The 17830-nt window shown below is 36.7% G+C and overlaps 1 protein-coding gene across 2 annotated transcripts in view; it reads left to right on the top strand.

Annotated features, from left to right (window-relative positions):
• The window catches only part of DNAJC27 (DnaJ heat shock protein family (Hsp40) member C27), a 54107-nt gene that overhangs the window by 8844 nt on the left and 27433 nt on the right, over positions 1–17830 (top strand). Inside the window, exons 2-3 of one of the 2 annotated variants that reach the window (XM_043985226.1) lie at positions 3831–3913; positions 12678–12747. The exons of the other annotated variant lie outside the window; for it this stretch is intronic. Coding sequence (XP_043841161.1) covers positions 3831–3913; positions 12678–12747 — 153 coding nt within the window. The remainder of the gene's footprint in view (positions 1–3830; positions 3914–12677; positions 12748–17830) is intronic. 2 annotated transcript variants of the gene reach the window in all.

Raw genomic sequence — 17830 nt, 5'->3', positions numbered from 1 at the left:
AGAGTCCTTGGGAATCATTTGGTCATTGTGTTGATCAGAGTGCTTTTGCTGCCTTTCCTGTCTTCTCTTTTGCTTGGATAAGGTTTTATATTTCTTGTGCCAAGCTGTTAATTCCTTTTCCAATTCTATTTTTATTAGCTCTCATTTCTTTTCCAGTCATTTCCTCTAGTACTCTAAATTCATTTATAGAATCACTTTTTTAGCTCTTTAAAAAACACAACTCTTGCTTTGTTTCTTGCAGGAAGTCTGGTTGAAATTATGCTCAAGTTGTCTTTTTCTTTGAAGGTTTGCTTATAGGTATGTTGGAGTTATTCTCCTCTTCCAAGTTTAGCAATCCTGGGCTCATAAGAGCTGTTTTTCTTTTTTTTAAATTTTGTCATTCTTCCAGCAATCTGCTTTGGGCAATCTGGCATTGCTGGCCTAGTTGGGAGTTCTAGGGGCTGAGTGTGTGATCCTGTCCCTTCTAGAAGACCCCTGTGATGCTGTCCTGGGTGAGTCAATGCTTTAGGCACTGAGCTAGAAATAGTGGTGGGGTTGGGATGGGGACTGAGTCTGTCATAAGTTCTAGGAATCTCCATGCTGTTGGCCTAGTTCAGAACTCTGGGTTCTGAGTCCATGATCCTAGTGGCCTCTCTTCTGTAGTTCTTGCCCTGGTCACTTTCCTAAAAATTGAATTTTGCAAATTTTGTAAATTAAATTTTTTAAGTTGAATTTATGATCTTGGGGTGGAAAGATGACTTGTTATAGTTTTTTTTTCTTTAATTTCACAATTACTACTTGGTCTGCTGTTCTTAGATTGTTGTCGGAGTTGTGGGGAGACCTGAGCTGTACTGCTTTTTCACACTCCACTATCTTGGCTATGCCACCTGATCATGTAATTTTGCAGCAGAAAAAGATGGTGTTGAAGCTCTCTTCTAGTTCTAACATTATGTGTTTCTTTGAGAATATAGGTAGGCTTAGAAGAATCAGTATGAATGGTCCTTTCTTCTTCTGATAGGATAATACTATTAAATAGCAGAAAGACATCGTATGATAGGAACAGGAGAGAGATTGGAAGGAGAGAGTTTAATTAAGAAAATTTTAAAAAGCAAACGAAGAATATGGGGAGTCCAAATACAGTCTTTGTTAAACTTAAAAATTTTGAAAACGTATAGAAACTAGAAATATTTTATGTCATACATAGTTACATGTAACTTAGTGGAAACATTGACCGTAGAGCCTTAGAGATTAATCTAAGATAAATACACCAGGCCATTCTTCAGATCTCATCTTCTACATCAAGTAAAACTTAGTCATTATATGTGAATACTAGCATTTAGCCAAACAAAATCAGTGAAAAATAAAGCTTTTTTTTTTTTTAATTTATTTTAGGGGGCAGCTAGGTGGTACAGTGGATAGAGCACCGGCCTTGGAGTCAGGAGTACCTGAGTTCAAATCCCGCCTCAGACACTTAACACTTACTAGCTGTGTGACCCTGGGCAAGTCACTTAACCCCAATTGCCTCACTAAAAAAACAAAACAAAACAAAAACATTTATTTTAGACAAAGCTGCAGTCATTGCTGATTGTTACTATTTCTGATTGTAGCATCTTTTTAGGAGTCACTGTGATAAGATAAGCGATATAAGGGTAAGGAGAAATGAAAGCATAATGTTCCTCAGAGTCTATGGTTTGGCAGCCCAAACTATTGTGGATATTTGCCTGCCCGTAGTAGAACAATTAGGAGCACCTTGAACTTTAATTCTTGAGGTTTGGGTTTTTGGGGTTTTTTTTTTTTCAGTTTTGTGCCCCAGAGATGTCTAAACTCTGGGGCTTCTGGTTAGGAAGAGAGGGAGGGAACACTGGTTCATTCCAGAGAGGTCCTCTAGGGCCAGTGGTTTATATATAAAATTATATGTATTTACTTTGTAAGTAAGTAGTGCCTTGTCTCTCCTATTCCCCATCCTTGTCATAAAGCTGGTTTCTTCTCTCATTCCCAATCCTAGCTTTGTCAACAAAAGCTTTTTGGAGTATTCTCTTCATTTAAAAATAACACCACCAACAACAAAAACATTAATAATTAAACTCCTTTAACAGTAAAAAGCTTTTACTGATTTATTTGGAATGAATATGTTTAAAAAGACAAACTCTAACCCAATGATAGCTTACATTTCTACAGCTCTAAGGTTATAAAATATTTGCGTATGTGTAGTTAAAATAGTTAATCCTCAAAACAGCCTTGTGAGATAAGTAGTACTATTATTATTTTCTTCATTTTATAGATGGGAAAACTGTGGCTTAGGTTTTTATGAGTACCAGAAGATAGGGTGAATGATGCTTCTAGAAGGCATAGTGGAATGAGCAGAAAGCCCAGGATAAGCATTGGGGAGGAGGAGGTCTGAACTGGATAGGAATGAATCTGAGGAAAGGTTGGGGAAAGATGTTTCCACGTTAGTAGATGGGGACTGACTAGCTTAGATTAGGAGTGCAGGATGTAAGAGTTTGCTAGCCATAGGACTGAAGACATATCTGTTGATTTGGGTAATCAATTACTTGGAACCGGATATAAGAGGGTTGATGGTGATGGTGTGGTGACCCAGATGATCATTTGATCATGGAGACCATTAGTTCTGTGCAGCATTCAACTCTGAAGTAATTATAAACCAGCACTTTTGAGAGGTTTGTTAGACATCTGATATTTGAAAGAGACTAATAATTAGCTGGTTAACCATAAAGCCAAGACTCCAGGGGAAAGAGTCCTGAACAGGTATGTATGATGGACTGAAAGAACAGAGAAAGCTAGAGGAAAAGTTTGGATTTTGATGTTGAGCACTAAATTTAGCAGGAGTAAGGCTGAGGGAAAGATGACAAGAGATGGAGGTTGTATTTAGGGAAATTTTAGAGATCTTTGAGGTAGAAAAGTTTCTGGGAATGGTGAAGTATAGATGTGAAGGTGGAAATCATTCTTCTGAATTTTCTAATTGTCCCATGAGGCGATATGTTAAGACTATGATCTCAATTCACTGAAGATGTATTTTTACTGAATTAAGATTTAATCTTATAATTTAGCTTTTGTCGAAGGCAGCTTTAAGATATGCCCACTTAAACAGGTGTGTTTAGGTGTATTTTGTAAAACTGTAATTGAAGACATTCTACATTCTGTTAGCCACTGTCTCCTATGCGATAATTTTTCCTTGAGTTCAATGGCAGGTAAAGGTTTCTCTCTTAAGGAAAACTTGATGATTTCTTTTATCAGAGAATAAGAACTGTGTAACTCATCATGTTTCCCTTTCTGCCTTAGTTGTCAGGAAACTTAGAGATGATTACAGTGCTCAGCTGTTGTAACGAACTTAGATCAGGTGCCTGGTAAAACCTATTTCTCTGCCCCCTTGAATTGGTTTTGTTCTGTTTGTTCTGTTTTAATTAATTTAAATTTACTTTTATATCACCATGTCTAATTTCATAAACTTTATCATTTGGAAAACAGTATTAAATAAAAAAATTTTAAGTGCGATAGGAACTTTGAATCACTTGTATGTAAATGAGAGATCTATTTATAATCCCACAGCAGATCTTTGTTGTGGAAGTTTGTTTTCCAAGCATTACTGTTTTTTCTTGGTTAGGCATTCCAGTTTTCTGGCAGAGGGTGGGGAACTTTTCCATAATATTCCGGAAAGAAGCTCTTTTTATTCTTCTTGTAAGCACTTTATTTCTTGATTGCCTCATGTATTTTTATTGTTGCCTTTTAAGATCAGCTTCTTTTATTAGAACGTAACAGTGAATTTTGATTTTTATATTTTTATGTATGTGCCTGTATGTATTTACCACATATTTGTATTTTATTATTTTTAGAGCTGTATTATAAAACGCTATTGTGAGAAGAGATTTGTGCCCAAATACTTAGCAACAATAGGAATTGACTATGGAGTTACAAAGTGAGTATATTATTTCTTTTAGATATAAATTGCCATAGGAAATCAGAAATCCTATTTCTTTATACTTAATAATATAGATTCTCACTCTCAAAGTAGGAACTATGACAATATAATTGAAGAAAATAGGAATAAAAGCTCATTCCAAATATGTTAGGACTGTCTAAATTGACAGATGAAACTTTAAAAAAAATTTGTTTCTGTTAATGCAAACGTTTTCAATGTACAAACAATGGAAAGAATTGCATGTGAAACTGTAATTTTTATTTTATTATGTGGTTTTCTTTTCAAAGTGTATATTAGATCTATTACATTAATATCAAAATTGCCTTGCTTGCCTATATCTTCTGAACTTGCTTCTTTTCTGTTTACTTTCTGTGTGTTTTTAAATGTTTTATTAAGGCTTTCTGTGATTTTCTTTTTCTTTTTTCTTTCTTTTTTTTTTTTTTGGTAAAATTATAGCTACCCATCCACTACTCACTTAAACTCCCTTTGACTCAGAATAAGAGCCCTTCCTTGTAACAAAAAGTATACTATAGCCAAGCAAAATAGATCCAGATGGAACTTTTAAAAAAGCCACAGATATTCCCATATGTTATCTTTTCGGCAGGTGTATCTTCAGAGCATTTTTGTTACTTCTGAACTGCCAAAATACCATATGGAACACTTTATAATTTGTTTCTTATTTGATACTTAAAAGTTTCTGATTTCATTGACTCTAGTACTCCTTTCACAAATACATATGGCAGCCCCTTAGTAGATGGTTTTCATGGGTTGTTGTGGCAAAAAAGTATTGATTCCCTGATGGCTCACCTTTAAGTGATCAGAACAGTGGAACTGAGTTCACATTGGTCTCTAGACAACAAACATGTACTCTGTAACAACCTGATCCATATTTTCCTTTCTTACTTTGTATGACTCACTACAGCTTGACCTACCCTGCAAAATCTTCATGTACCCAGGGGTTGTCTCCCCACCCCAGTGAGCTATCCAAATATTTCAGTAGAGGTTAAAGATTTCTACCAGGAGAAATGTCCTTCCCCCTTATTTGTTTAAAATTCCTATAACCTATTTCTGACTCCTATCTGATATACTTTGTAGAATAAATGTTGTACTAATGCACTGTTGGTGGAGCTGTGAACTGATCCAGCCATTCTGGAGAGCAATTTGGAACCATGCCCAAAAGGCTTTAATACTGTGCATACCCTTTGACCCAGCAATACCACTACTAGATCTGAATGCCAAAGAGATCATAAAAAAGGGAAAAGGACCCACATATACAAAAATATTATAGCAGCTCTCTTTATGGTGGCCAAAGAACTGGAAATTTAGGGGATGCCTATAAATTGGGGAATGGCTAAACAAGTTGTGGTATATGAATGCAACAGAATACTATTATGCTGTAAGGAAATCATAAGCAGATGGATTTCAGAAAAACCTGGAAAGACGATATGAATTAATGCTGGGTGAAATGAGCGAACCAAGAGAACATTGTACACTGTATCAACAATATTGTGTGATGATCAATTGTGACAGACTTAACTCTTCTCAGCAATACAATGATCCAAGACAATGCGAAAAGACTCATGGTGGAAAATGCTCTCCACATTCAGAAAAAGAACAATGGAATCTGAATGCAGATTGAAGCATACTATTTTTACTTTTGTTGTTGCTTTGTTGTTGTTGTTTATTCTTTCTTGCATTTTTTCCTTTTGTTCTGATTCTTCTCTTACAACATGACTAATGTAGAAAACAATTTAAAAATTAAAAGTGAAAGAAAAAAAGAACAAATGTTTGGGGTGGAGGCCACCGAGTATAATAATGAAAATAGCATTGACTCAAGAGTCAAGAGATATGAAGCTACCTGAAAGTATGGATTGTTTCATTTTTTGACTTTGTATCCCCAGTGTCTAGAAAAGTGCTTGGCATTTAGTGGGTGCTTTAGAAGGGTTGTATGATTGGTTGACTGAGAGATTAGCTAGAATTATGAGGTCAGGCATTCACTTCACTTCTCTGAACTTTATTTTTCTCATTGAGAAATTGGAAGCTGAATGAGATTTTTTCCCCCCAACTGAATGCCTCCTTGATGTGGGGAGACAAGATACAAAAGAACTATAAAACATGGTCACTTCCATTGGGAAACAATAAGGTACAACAACACCCAGAAGACAACTAGGTAGATGAAAGAAAAGAAGTTCGAGGCTATGCCAGTTGTGCCATGGTAGGCCATTCATCTTTGGCTACACTGGCAGCAGTAGTTTGGGAGGAGAGCATCTATGTGGTACCATTGATGATGAGTTTAAGGATAGAGTACATGCAAGAGGGCCAGAGATTACTTTGATTTTATGTTTATTTTGGAAGCACTTAAGCTTAATATGCTTTAGTGCTGCAATGAGTCTGTGATCTAATTGATTTGGGTCTTTGCCTCCCCTGAGTACAACCCACCATAACTTGTCATACTGTGTAATTCTTGTCTATGTCATTTCTAGAAGCCAGCAAAACCAGTTCCAGGATAGTGTAGCCCAAAGGAGAGAGTAAATCTGTAATAACTGCAAGCAGGGGACCAAAAGAAAAAAATGGTCTTTCCTCAAGAATTACATGAATATGTGGAAGAAATGAAGCAAAAGATTTTTTAAAAAATGAAATGGGGACAGCTGGGTGGTGCAGTGGATGGAGCGCCGGCCCTGGGGTCGGGAGTACCTGAGTTCGGGTCTGGCCTCAGACACTTGGCGCTTACTGGCTGTGTGGCCCTGGGCGGGTCGCTTGACCCCAATTGCCTCACTAAAAAATTAAAAAAAAAAATTTCCTATTTAAAAAAAAAATTAAATGAAAATTCTGGAAGAAGGAATTGGAAGGAGAATAAATAGCTTAGAAGAGAAAGTAATCAACCTTATCCAAGAAATAAATTTCCTGAAAACTAGAATAGACTAAAAAGAAGTCAGTAACTTGAGACAACAACAAATATTAGAACAAAATTAAAAGATTGAACTAAAAAGAAAAGATGAGATATCTAATGCCAAAAACAACTGACCTGGAAAACTCATCAGAAAGAGGTAATTTAAGAATTACTGGACTCCTTGAAAACCATGACCAAAAAAAAAAGCCTTAGCTATGTATTTGAAGTGATCAAAAAAGAAAACTGCCCAGTTCTATTAGAACTAGAAAACATAGTAAAGATAGAAAGAATATATCTATCACTGCCTAAAAGAAACCCAAAAGCAAAGGTCTCAGGAATGTCATAGCTAGGTTGTACAGTTGACAGTTGCTGGGGCTGGATTCAGAAAGATCTGAGTTCAAATCCAACCTTAGGCACTTAATAGCTCTGTGATTCTGGGCAAATCACTTAACCTCTGTGTACCTCAGTTTCCTCAATTATAAAATCGAGATAGTAATAGCACCTACCTCTTCTGGATTGTTGTGAGGGATCAAATAAGATAATATCTCGAAGTACTTTATAAACATAAAGTATCATATAAATTCTAGCTATTATTAATCCAGTTTCCATGTCAAATGAAAAATAGTACAAGCAATCCAGAAGGAAGCATTTCAAGACCCACAGTCAGTATCATAAATTACCTAGCTCATCCTCTGCCAAAAATGAGAGGAAAATTTGGAATATAATGTTCTAAAGAAGGCTTGACACCAAGAATATAATTCTAAAGTAGGAAAATGTATCTTAAATGGAATAGAAGACTTTTAAGTATTTCTGAACCAAAGATCAGGTTGTGTAGGAACTTTCAAGTGCAAACACGATTCAAAGGAAACTAAGGTGAACCTTGAAAAGCGCTATGTTATGATATAATATAACATTCTAACAGAGAATAAAGAAGCAAATATCTCTTAGAACTTGAATGTCTTCATAGGGCCACTGAGGGACTTAGGAAAGATGAAGTTATTGAATATAATGTCAAGCTCTTGACATTCTGGCTTCTGACCTCATTCACCTGGAACTGCTCTCTCCAAAGTTGCCAATGATTGCTTAATTGCCAAATCTAACTGCCTTTTCTCAGTCTTCATCCTTTTAGACCTCTCTTCAGCCTCTGATGTTATCATTCACCTCCTTAATACTGTCATGTCTCTAGGTTTCTGTGGCAAGATTATCCTAGTTCTCTTTCTCACTCTCCTTTGCTGGATCCTTACCCAGGTCAGGTCCTTGCCCCCCAGGGCTCTTCCCTGGGCCCTCTTCTATTCTCCTCTAATGTTTCACTTAGTGATCTCATCAATGGATTCAATTATTATCTCTATGCTGATGATTCATAAATCTATATATCTAGCCCTAACCTCTTTCCTAACATCCAGACTTGCATCTCTAGCTACCTATTAGACATCTCAAACTGGATATCCCATAGATATCTTCAATTCAACATGTCCAAAACTGAACTTTTTCTTTTCCCTCAAACCCTTTCCTTTTTCTAACTTCCCTATGACCATACCATCCCTTCATTCAATAAACTTCAATGATATATCACCTCCAGAGTCAAATATAAATCCTCTGTTTGGCTTTTAAAGCTCTTTATAACTGGCTCCATCCTACCTTTCCAGTCTTCTTATGCCACACTTCCCTCCATTACTACTCTGTGATCCAGTTACACTGGCCTCCTTGCTGTTTCTCAAATGCAACACTCCGTTTCCTAAATCTGGGTATTTTCACTGACCTGTCTCCCATGCCTAGAATTTTCTATAACTTTGATTCTCCCACTTCTCCAAGTTCCATTTATAATTCCACCTTCTATAGGAAGCCCTTCCCAATCCCCCTTAATGCTACTACCTTGTCCCTGTTGATTATCTCCAGTTTATACTATGTATCTTCTTTTTACATAGTTGTTTGCTGCTTGCCTTCCCATTAGGCTGTGAGCTCCCGGAATGCGGGGACTGTCTTTTGTGGGGGGGTTGTATCCTCAGTGCTTAGCACAGTGCCTGGCACATAAGTAAGAGTTTAATAGATGCTGTTGACTGACAGACTATTGACTTTTTGAATGTGTGGATCAATTTCATTGAAATTTTTTTTCTACCTCTTTTTCTTTTAAAAATTTATTTTACAAGATATGGTCTCTGAGTGGATGAATGGGAAGGATTCAAGGGTAAATCTGGGCTATTTAGAAAGAAAAATTCTATTTTTAAAAAGATAGGTTTTTGTTTCAGGAAGCATTTTGGGATTATGGAAAACACTGAATAATTTTCCATTGTTATCATGCCACCTTGTTTGGTTTATCTCTTTCCCAAACTTACCTCTTTTCTTTTCTAGTATGCTTTTAACTCAATTGCTTTTCTCCATCCATTGATCCTATATCATGTTTTGACTTAAATTTGTGGATTTCCTCACAGTAATATACCTTCCTGATTTAATTCTATACCACTGCCAACATTTTGCTATTTAGTTCTTTTCTAGTAAGCTATAGCCTTTTAGCTCAAGTCTGGTCATGAGTTACATTCCAGCAAGCCTTAGTGATAACTATGAAGTTAAACTTACCTTCTTACATTAAGATTTCTAAATTAATCTATTAAGTACCTGTGCTCTGTGCATTTGTATATAGACATCTGAGGCAATGAGTTTAATTATAGTCCTTCCTATCCCATGTGAATTATTAGACCTTTCCACTGATTTCATCTCACATTGGACTCTTTGGTATCTGGTTTGATGTGTATATGTGGGTTATTTTCTTTATTTAATAATCCTATTCAGTAGGCAATACAATTCTCTTACATTATCAGTTTCAAGCCCTCTTGATCCAGATTAGCAAGACTAGGCAAATATATATTTATTCTTCTGGTCCTCATTATATGCACATTATCCATGAAACCTGCCACAAATGGCACCATGTAAATGTTCTCCTTTCTAATTCCTTTTGCTGATGTAGCCAAAGAAGAATACCACCTTCATGATACTATTGGCAAAAGCTGTGGCTCGTTGCTTTCTTTAATCGATCTATGTATCTGGTGGGCATTGTTGCTTTTTACTGTTCCTTGTTGGAAGGGGCTTTGTTTTATAGTCCTTTTGTTTCTTTGTTCTCTTCCGCAGCAGTTTTGTGTACCTAGAAGGCACTCCAACAAGGAAGGAAGGAACGAAGGAAGGAAGGAAAGGAGGGAGGGAGGGAGAAAATATAAAACAAAAACAAAACAAACTTGTTAGTTGATTGATTGCCCTGCTCTTGGGGCATGGGCTAATTTAGAGATAGCACTGTGGCATAATTCTCCTGTCGGGAGAGGGTATTTGAGAGATTATCATAGAAAGTGCTTCTTTTAGGTCTTAGACTTGGTGAGATCAATATTCGTTGTTATAATTATTTCAATTATGGTATTAAATACCACTGGTGATCAGGGCTCATAGTATTGAGGATGGAATTGAGAGACGACGTTGGCTGATAAATATTCCAGAGGCCCAGAAAAATCACAGGATACTTTAGAAAAACCAATATTTAATTTTCATTAAATGTTATTTCACAAGGACAGATTGCTTACCTGCTTAATATTTGTCTTAAAGACTTTACTAGTAGTTCAGTCTTGATATTACTATTGTAAAAGTGTATAGAGTATTTTATAAGAACAGAATATTTGAGGTGGTAATGTATTTTATATGTTCGGCACAATGTCTACTTCTGCACCACAGGCTCTTCATAAATCTTATATGTCACTGTATTTAAAATCACAGTAATCATCTGTCAAATTTTAATAAAGAACAATGACACTTGGGCTTTCTTGGAAACAAAGTGAACATTTGTTTTAAGAGAATGTAACATGATATATTTTTTAAACAAAATTGTTTTTCATTAATGAAAACCTGTCTTCTCTTCCCTATTTGCCATAACCTCCCCCATCCCCAGAAAAGAAAGACAAAAGTCCTGTTTAGTCAGACAAAATAACATTTCCTCCATTGGCCACATCTAAAAACATGTCTCAAATGTGCACTGAATCCATTAGGAATCCATTGAATCTCTTAGGAGGGTAGGTAGCTGTTTATCATGAATCCTCTGGAATTATCATTGGTCATTGCATTGCTCAGAGTTCTAAAGTTTTTCTAAAATGTTTACCTTTACCATAATGTTGTTATTCTATAAATTCTATAAATTATTCTCCTGTTCTGCTCACTTCCTAGGTTTCTCTGAAATTGTTCCCTTTGTGATTTTCTTATAGCACAGTTGTATTCCATCATATTCATATCCATGGACTTGCTCAGCCATTATTATTATTATTTTTTTTTTTTTTTGGTGAGGCAATTGGGGTTGTGACTTGTCCAGGGTCACACAGCTAGTAAGTGTCAAGTGTCTGAGGCCGAATTTGAACTCAGGTCCTCCCGAATCCAGGCCAGTGCTCTATCCACTGCACCACCTAGCTGCCTGTTGCTCAGCCATTCTTCAGTTAATGGGCACCTTTCAGTTTCTAATGCTTTGCCCAACAAAAAGATGCTGAAGATGTTTTTGACATATGGGTCCCTTTCTTCTTTCTTTTAGTCTTTATGGAGTATAGACCTAATCTTGTGAGTAATAGTTTCACTATATTGAAGAATATGCACAATTTAATAATTTTTGGATATAATTCCCAAATTGTTTTCCAGAATCCCTGGACCTTTTCACAGTTTCACCAAAAATGTATTCATTACTTTTTTAAAATAGCCTTTCTTACATTCATCATTTCCTTTTTCTGTCAAGTTTGTCAATCTGATGATGTGAGATGGAATCTCAGAGTTGTTTTAATTTGGATTTTCTTTAATTATTAGTGACTTAGAGCCTTTTTTCATATGGCTTTTGAAAGCTTGGGTTTTTTCCTCTGAAAAGTACCTGTTAGTATCTTTTTTTTTTTTTTAGTGAGGCAATTGGGGTTAAAGTGACTTGCCTAGGGGTCACACAGCTGTAAGTGTTAAGTGTCTGAGGCCGGATTTGAACTCAGGTACTCCTGACTCCAGGGCCGGTGCTCTATCCAGCTGTGCCATCTAGCTTGCCCCTGTTAGTATCTTTTGACTATCAATCAGGAATGGCTCTTATTTTATTCTTATACTTTTTAATCAGTTTCCCATATATTTTAGAAATGAACTTTTATCAGAGAAGACAAGAAAAATTTCCCCAATTTTCCTGCTGCTCTTCCAGTTTTAGCTGCATTATTGGTTTTGTTTGTGCAAAAAACCTTTCAATTTTATATATTCAGAATTGTACATTTTACCTCCCATGATACCGTCTTCTCTTGTTTGGTCATAAACGCTTCCCCTATCCATAGTTCTATCAGGTAATTTCTTCCTTGAGCCTCTGATTTGTTTATGATATCATCCTTTATGCCAATGTATATTGTGTAAGATGTTGTTCCATATATAGAAATATGTACTTTTAAAGATAATTTGGCTTTTGAAAATGCACGTGACCAAGAATGGTGGTACACACCTGAAATCTCTGCTACTGCGGAAGTTGAAGCTGGTGGTTATCTTGAGCTTTGGAGTTCTAAACTATAGTAAATTAAGCTGATTTGGTGTCTGCACTAAATTTGGTATTAATTTGTTTAGCACCTGGGAATGTAGGAGGAAAGAAGTTGCCTAAGGAAGGGCTAACTGGTCCAGGTGGGAAAATAAGCAGGTCAAAACTCCCGAGCCAATCAGAAGAATATGAATAAATAGCTCTTGCATTCCCATATCAGTTGAGATAGGGAGAGCTAGACTGAAAAACAATTAAAATTAAATATTTTTAAAAAGAAAATTTATAAGTGGCATGCAAATTAAAGAGTCCTATCAATGATGTACATAAACTTTGGCTTCTTTTGAAATATTTTCATTTGGACATTTTAGAGTATACGTCAAAGACAGAGAAGTCAAAGTTAATATCTTCGATATGGCTGGACATCCATTCTTCTATGAGGTAAGAAATAAAAGGCTTTTAAAAAAATAAATGTTTATATTCAGTATCCTGAATGTGGGATCCTTATTTTTTGTTTTTTAGTTAGTAAGCATTTATCAATGCTTGCTATGTTCTGGGCACTGTGCTCAGTGTTTGGGATACAAGGAAATGCAAAAACATAGTCCCTGCCCTCAAGGAGCTCATACTCGGGGAAGACAGTATACAAATAATTGTACATATAATATACAATGTAACTGGCTGATGTTCTCCAAGGGATGTTGTTGTTCAGTCATTTCAGTCTCTTTGTGACCCCGTTTGGGATTTTCTTGGCAAAGATACTGGGTTGGTTGGCCGAGTTTCCTTCTCCAGCTCGTTTTACAGATGAGGAAACTGAGGCATACAGTTAAGTGATTTGTCCAGGGTCACACAACTAGTTAGTGTCTCAGGCCAGATTCAAACGCAGAAAGCAGAGTCTTTCTGATTCTAGCCCAGTGCTCTATCTCACTGTGCCACCTAACTGCTGTTGCTTCCAAGGGGAAAGGCATTGGGTAATAAGGGGCGTGGGGGAAGGGTGAGAAAGTCTACTCAGAATGTTGGATTTATCTGAAATCTTGAAGGAAGTCAAGAGGCAGAGGTTAGTAGAGAGAAGATTCTAGGTATGGAGGATTGCCCCAGAAAAATCCGTTGTCTGGAAACAGAGCGATATTGATTACTGCATAGGTAGAGCTGAGTAGGACTAAATTATGTTTGTCATTTGTCCTCCAAGCTGTAACTGATTACAGACACTTATTTATACAAGTTTCTTGTGTCATCCCTTGAAATAGGGTTAGTGATAGGTTCATTGGTTATGTTATAAATAGACAAACCAGATATTTTTATTGCCTTTCACATGTGTTCCTAACTCTTAAAGTTAAGAGAAATGTTTCCAGATAGTCAGATCCTTACTGGGTCTTAGGAAGCCAGTGATAGGAATCATAAATTCCAAGCCTCCCTTCATAGCAGGCTGCTAAAATGACCTTTCCTGAGTTCTTCTCTAAGTCTTTTGTGAGTTCTCTCTCAGCAAGAAATTCCAACAACACTCCTGGCTTCCCTCACCCAAATTGTCCAGGTTTATGAGCTGAAAATGACTTTAAGCTCTGCCTCCCCTGCATGGAGCATATTCATGGTACATTGAAGAGGAACACTGTGTCTGGCATAAGAGGACCTGAGTTATATCCAGAAATGTAGATATAAAAAAAGGTGGAAAAATGGAAGTAGTAAATACAACTTATTTCAAATGAAAAATATTCTAGAGAAGGAAAGCAAGGGACTTAGTGTTACCTGAGATCAGGGTACCTTGGGTGAAAGTCATTCAAAGAGTAAAGAAGGGGGCAGCTAGGTGGCGCAGTGGGTAGAGCACCAGCCCTGGATTCAGGAGGACCTGAGTTCAAATCTGGCCGCAGACCACTTAAACACTTACTAGCTGTGTGACTATGTGCAAGTCACTTAAGCCCCGAATTGCCTCACAAAAAGAAAGAAAAGAGTAAAGAAGATGCAAGGAGAGGAAAGTTTTTATTATTGTACTGGATTAAGTTAAGGGAGAGTGTAAAAAAATTATGTAGTCTGAGAGTAGAATATACTGTATTAGGGGCTGAGCTAGGCAAAGGAGGGGAGAGAAGGAGGAGTATCCGAGGGTGTGGTTGAGTAGAAGGGATACTGGGTAAGTCAAATAAGCCACAAGTACCTAGGCCTGATTTGGTGGAGACACAAGATTTGGTGATTTGGGCTGGGCTGGAATGGGATGGTATCTTTTAGGGACATAGTACTCCTAGCCTTTTATTACAATTAATCTTTCTTCCCATTCCACTTACTTAACTCAGTTAATACTAACAATCACTGACATTTATATAGTGCATTAAGGTTTGCACATCTCTTGCAATACATCTCCTTTGAGCCTCACAACAACCCTGTAAGGTGAGAACTATAGCTATTATCCCCATTCTACAGGTGAGGAAACTGAATCTTAGAGAATTTAAGTGATACACAAGATCATATAATCTAATAAGCACCTGAAGTGGGATTTGAACCTGTATCTGTCTTACTCACCATTTTGCTTCTTAGTTTATACAAGTCTTCTCATGTTTCTACATATACCTAATTTTCATTTCTTGGAGCAAAATAATATACCATTCTATTTATATAGCACAGTATCTCGAAAATTTCTAAGTCCAACAAAGGAAAGAAACAGCAAAGTCTCCAAGCCATGGAAAATAGGTTTGTTGAGAGAGGGTACCAGTCTCACAATAAAGCCGGTCAGTCAGGGGTAGGACCTGAAAGATCACAAGCATGGGGCTCAGCAGGGTTTTATATCCCTACAGGGCTTAAATGCTTAGACAAACTTCTCCCAATGTACAGTTGATCATAGGTTCATCATTGATCATCCAGACTTGTTAATCAATTTGCTTGCTATTTGTGATTATTCATTGCTAGCCATTGAATAATCACAATCTGCCAACTGGAATTTCTGAACACCTAATCTAACATTAATTGATACTGTGATGGAAAGGATGATGGCTAGAGGTGGTATCAAGCAAGGCTTGATCATATAACATTGCTAATCATATGGCATTGGAATTAGCTCTACTGGTATCTGTCTTACCTAAATGAAATATCTAGGTATAGTAAATCACAGTTTTAGTTGATATACTGATTATTACCATAGTTAAATCACTTATAACTAAGGGGTGGGGAAAACCTCACTCACAACAGTATAGGTACCCATTTTATTTAGAATCCTTATTATTCAAGCCATATTCCCTCCATGACCTGTAAACAAAGTGGGACTCCAAAGGGACAATAAAAATAAAGTCTTCTCTCAACAATTTCAGAACCCACTTTGTTTCCAATTTTGTACTATTATAAAATCTAGAAGATTAGGAGCCATTCCAAAGGAGCCAGTCAAAGGATATAACAATCAGAGATATACAAATTAAAATTTCCCTGAGGTCTCTACATATACGTGTAAAATTAGCAAAAATGATAAAAAATGAGACTTATTGTAGGAGGGGCTATGGGAAGAGAAATACACTAATCTACTGCTGGTGCAATAGTGAATTAGTGCAACCATTCTGGAAAAAAATTTGGAATTATGTAAGAAAAATTGCTAAATTGTTCACCAGCTTTATTAGAGGTCCCACTATTGAGACCATAACCCAAGAATACTTATTAAAAGCCAGAAAAGTACATGTATACAAAAATATCAAGAGCAATATTTATTTTTATTTTTAATGATTTTAGTAATCTCATTAGCTTTTACATCACCTTCATTTCCAAGACTATCCCTTCCTTCTCTCTTACCCAGGGACTCATGCTTTGTAACAAAAAAGAAGGGGGGCAATAGTTCAGTATCACTAACCAACACAGCAGACATATCAGACAGTATATGCAGTGTTCCATGCCCGTTGTCCTCTGTCTTTTCTTTTTTTTTGGTGGGGCAATGAGGGTTAAGTGACTTGCCCAGGGTCACACAGCTAGTAAGTGTCAAGCATCTGAGGCCGGATTTGAACTCAGGTCCTCCTGAATCCAGGGCCAGTGCTTTATCCACTGCACCACCTAGTTGCCTCTGTCCTCTGTCTTTTCAAAGAAGGGAAGGAAGCACTGAGGAGAAGAAGCATTTTATCATCAGCTCTTCTCTGGGGTCAAGTTGTCTTTATTAATTACAGTGTTCAGTTTCTTTTTTTGTTGTTGTTGTTCTTTCTTTATATTGCCATTTTATATGTTGCTTTTCTGGTTCTGCTCATTTCATTGAATCAATCTGTTTAAGTCCATGCTGATCTGAGTTCTTCATATTTGTCATTTCTTATGGTGCAGTCATATATTACATCCATATACTACAGCGTGTTTATCCATTCTCTGTTCAGCGAGCATCTACTTTATTCCCAGTTCTTTGCTACTACAAAATGTGCCAGCATTATTTTTATAATAACAAAATCTGTAAACAAAATGTTTGTTCCATGATTAGAGAACAGTTGAACAAAATACAGTATATGAGTGGCGTACATATGATGGATGTGGAACATTCAGAGAAAGATGAAAATACTTGGATGAAGTGATATAGACTGAAGAAAGTAGAGCCAAAAGAAAACCCACTGTTACTGTAACAGTCTAAATGAAGGTACTAATACTTGGTCAGCTCTAACAGGTAATCTTGGTACCACACTATCAAAGTGAATATATATGACCTGCCTTTCTGATCAATTGACAGTATTCCAGGTGTGTGGTAATATGGGGCTTGAAATAAGAATAGTCAGTGAAAGAGGGGAGAGAAGGGGAAAGATAAGAGAGAGAGATTGTGTTTTAATTTTCAGATCTTGACAACTGATTGAACACAAGGATTGAGGGAGAGAGGACTGAAAAATAACTGAGGTAGCAACCTGACTGACTAGGAGGGTGGAGGAACTCTCAACAGAAATAGCAGTTGGAGGAAGAATGGGTTTAGGGAGTATAAAAAAAATGATTAACTAATCTAGTCTGAAAAAATTATAATTGGACTTATGAAAAATTATAACTATATAAAAATTATAAGTTTAGAAAAATTATAATTGGGCCATAAGTCCCTTTGTGGTTGCCATTCAAATGTAGAAATATTTTAAATGACTAGCCTAATTTGGGCACTAATCTGACTGGAGGACTAATCTGGGGACTTTTAACTGACTGGCTATCTGACTGCTATTAATTTAATGTGGGCCATTTATAAAGTTCCACCACACTGCTCCACTCCCAAAATTGATAAGCAAAAGATTAAGAAGCCTCTTAACTAAATAATCAAAGCAGAGTATATTTATGAGATACTATTTAAATTTAAGAATACAGGGAAATAAAATGTACAACCTGACTGCCTTCTGGGCATCTCTTTCCACCTGCTGGGCCTGGAACTTTTTTAATACAATAAGGGCTGTAGCTGCCTCTTGCCTTTCCCTGATCAGCTGCCCTTGCCACTTTCCCTGATCAGCTACTTTCTTATAACTTTCCTCTTAATCTTCTGGCCTCCTTCCAACGTCTCTAGTCTCCATTCCCTCCTTGTAGCCCCTTTCTGTCCCTTCCTCTCCAACCTTGTCAGTTATCC

This window comes from Dromiciops gliroides, chromosome 2, assembly GCF_019393635.1.
Source record: "Dromiciops gliroides isolate mDroGli1 chromosome 2, mDroGli1.pri, whole genome shotgun sequence".
NCBI classification, from domain to species: domain Eukaryota; kingdom Metazoa; phylum Chordata; class Mammalia; order Microbiotheria; family Microbiotheriidae; genus Dromiciops; species Dromiciops gliroides.
Note: the sequence above shows the minus strand (reverse complement) of the source record. Positions and strands in the feature narration are given on the sequence as shown.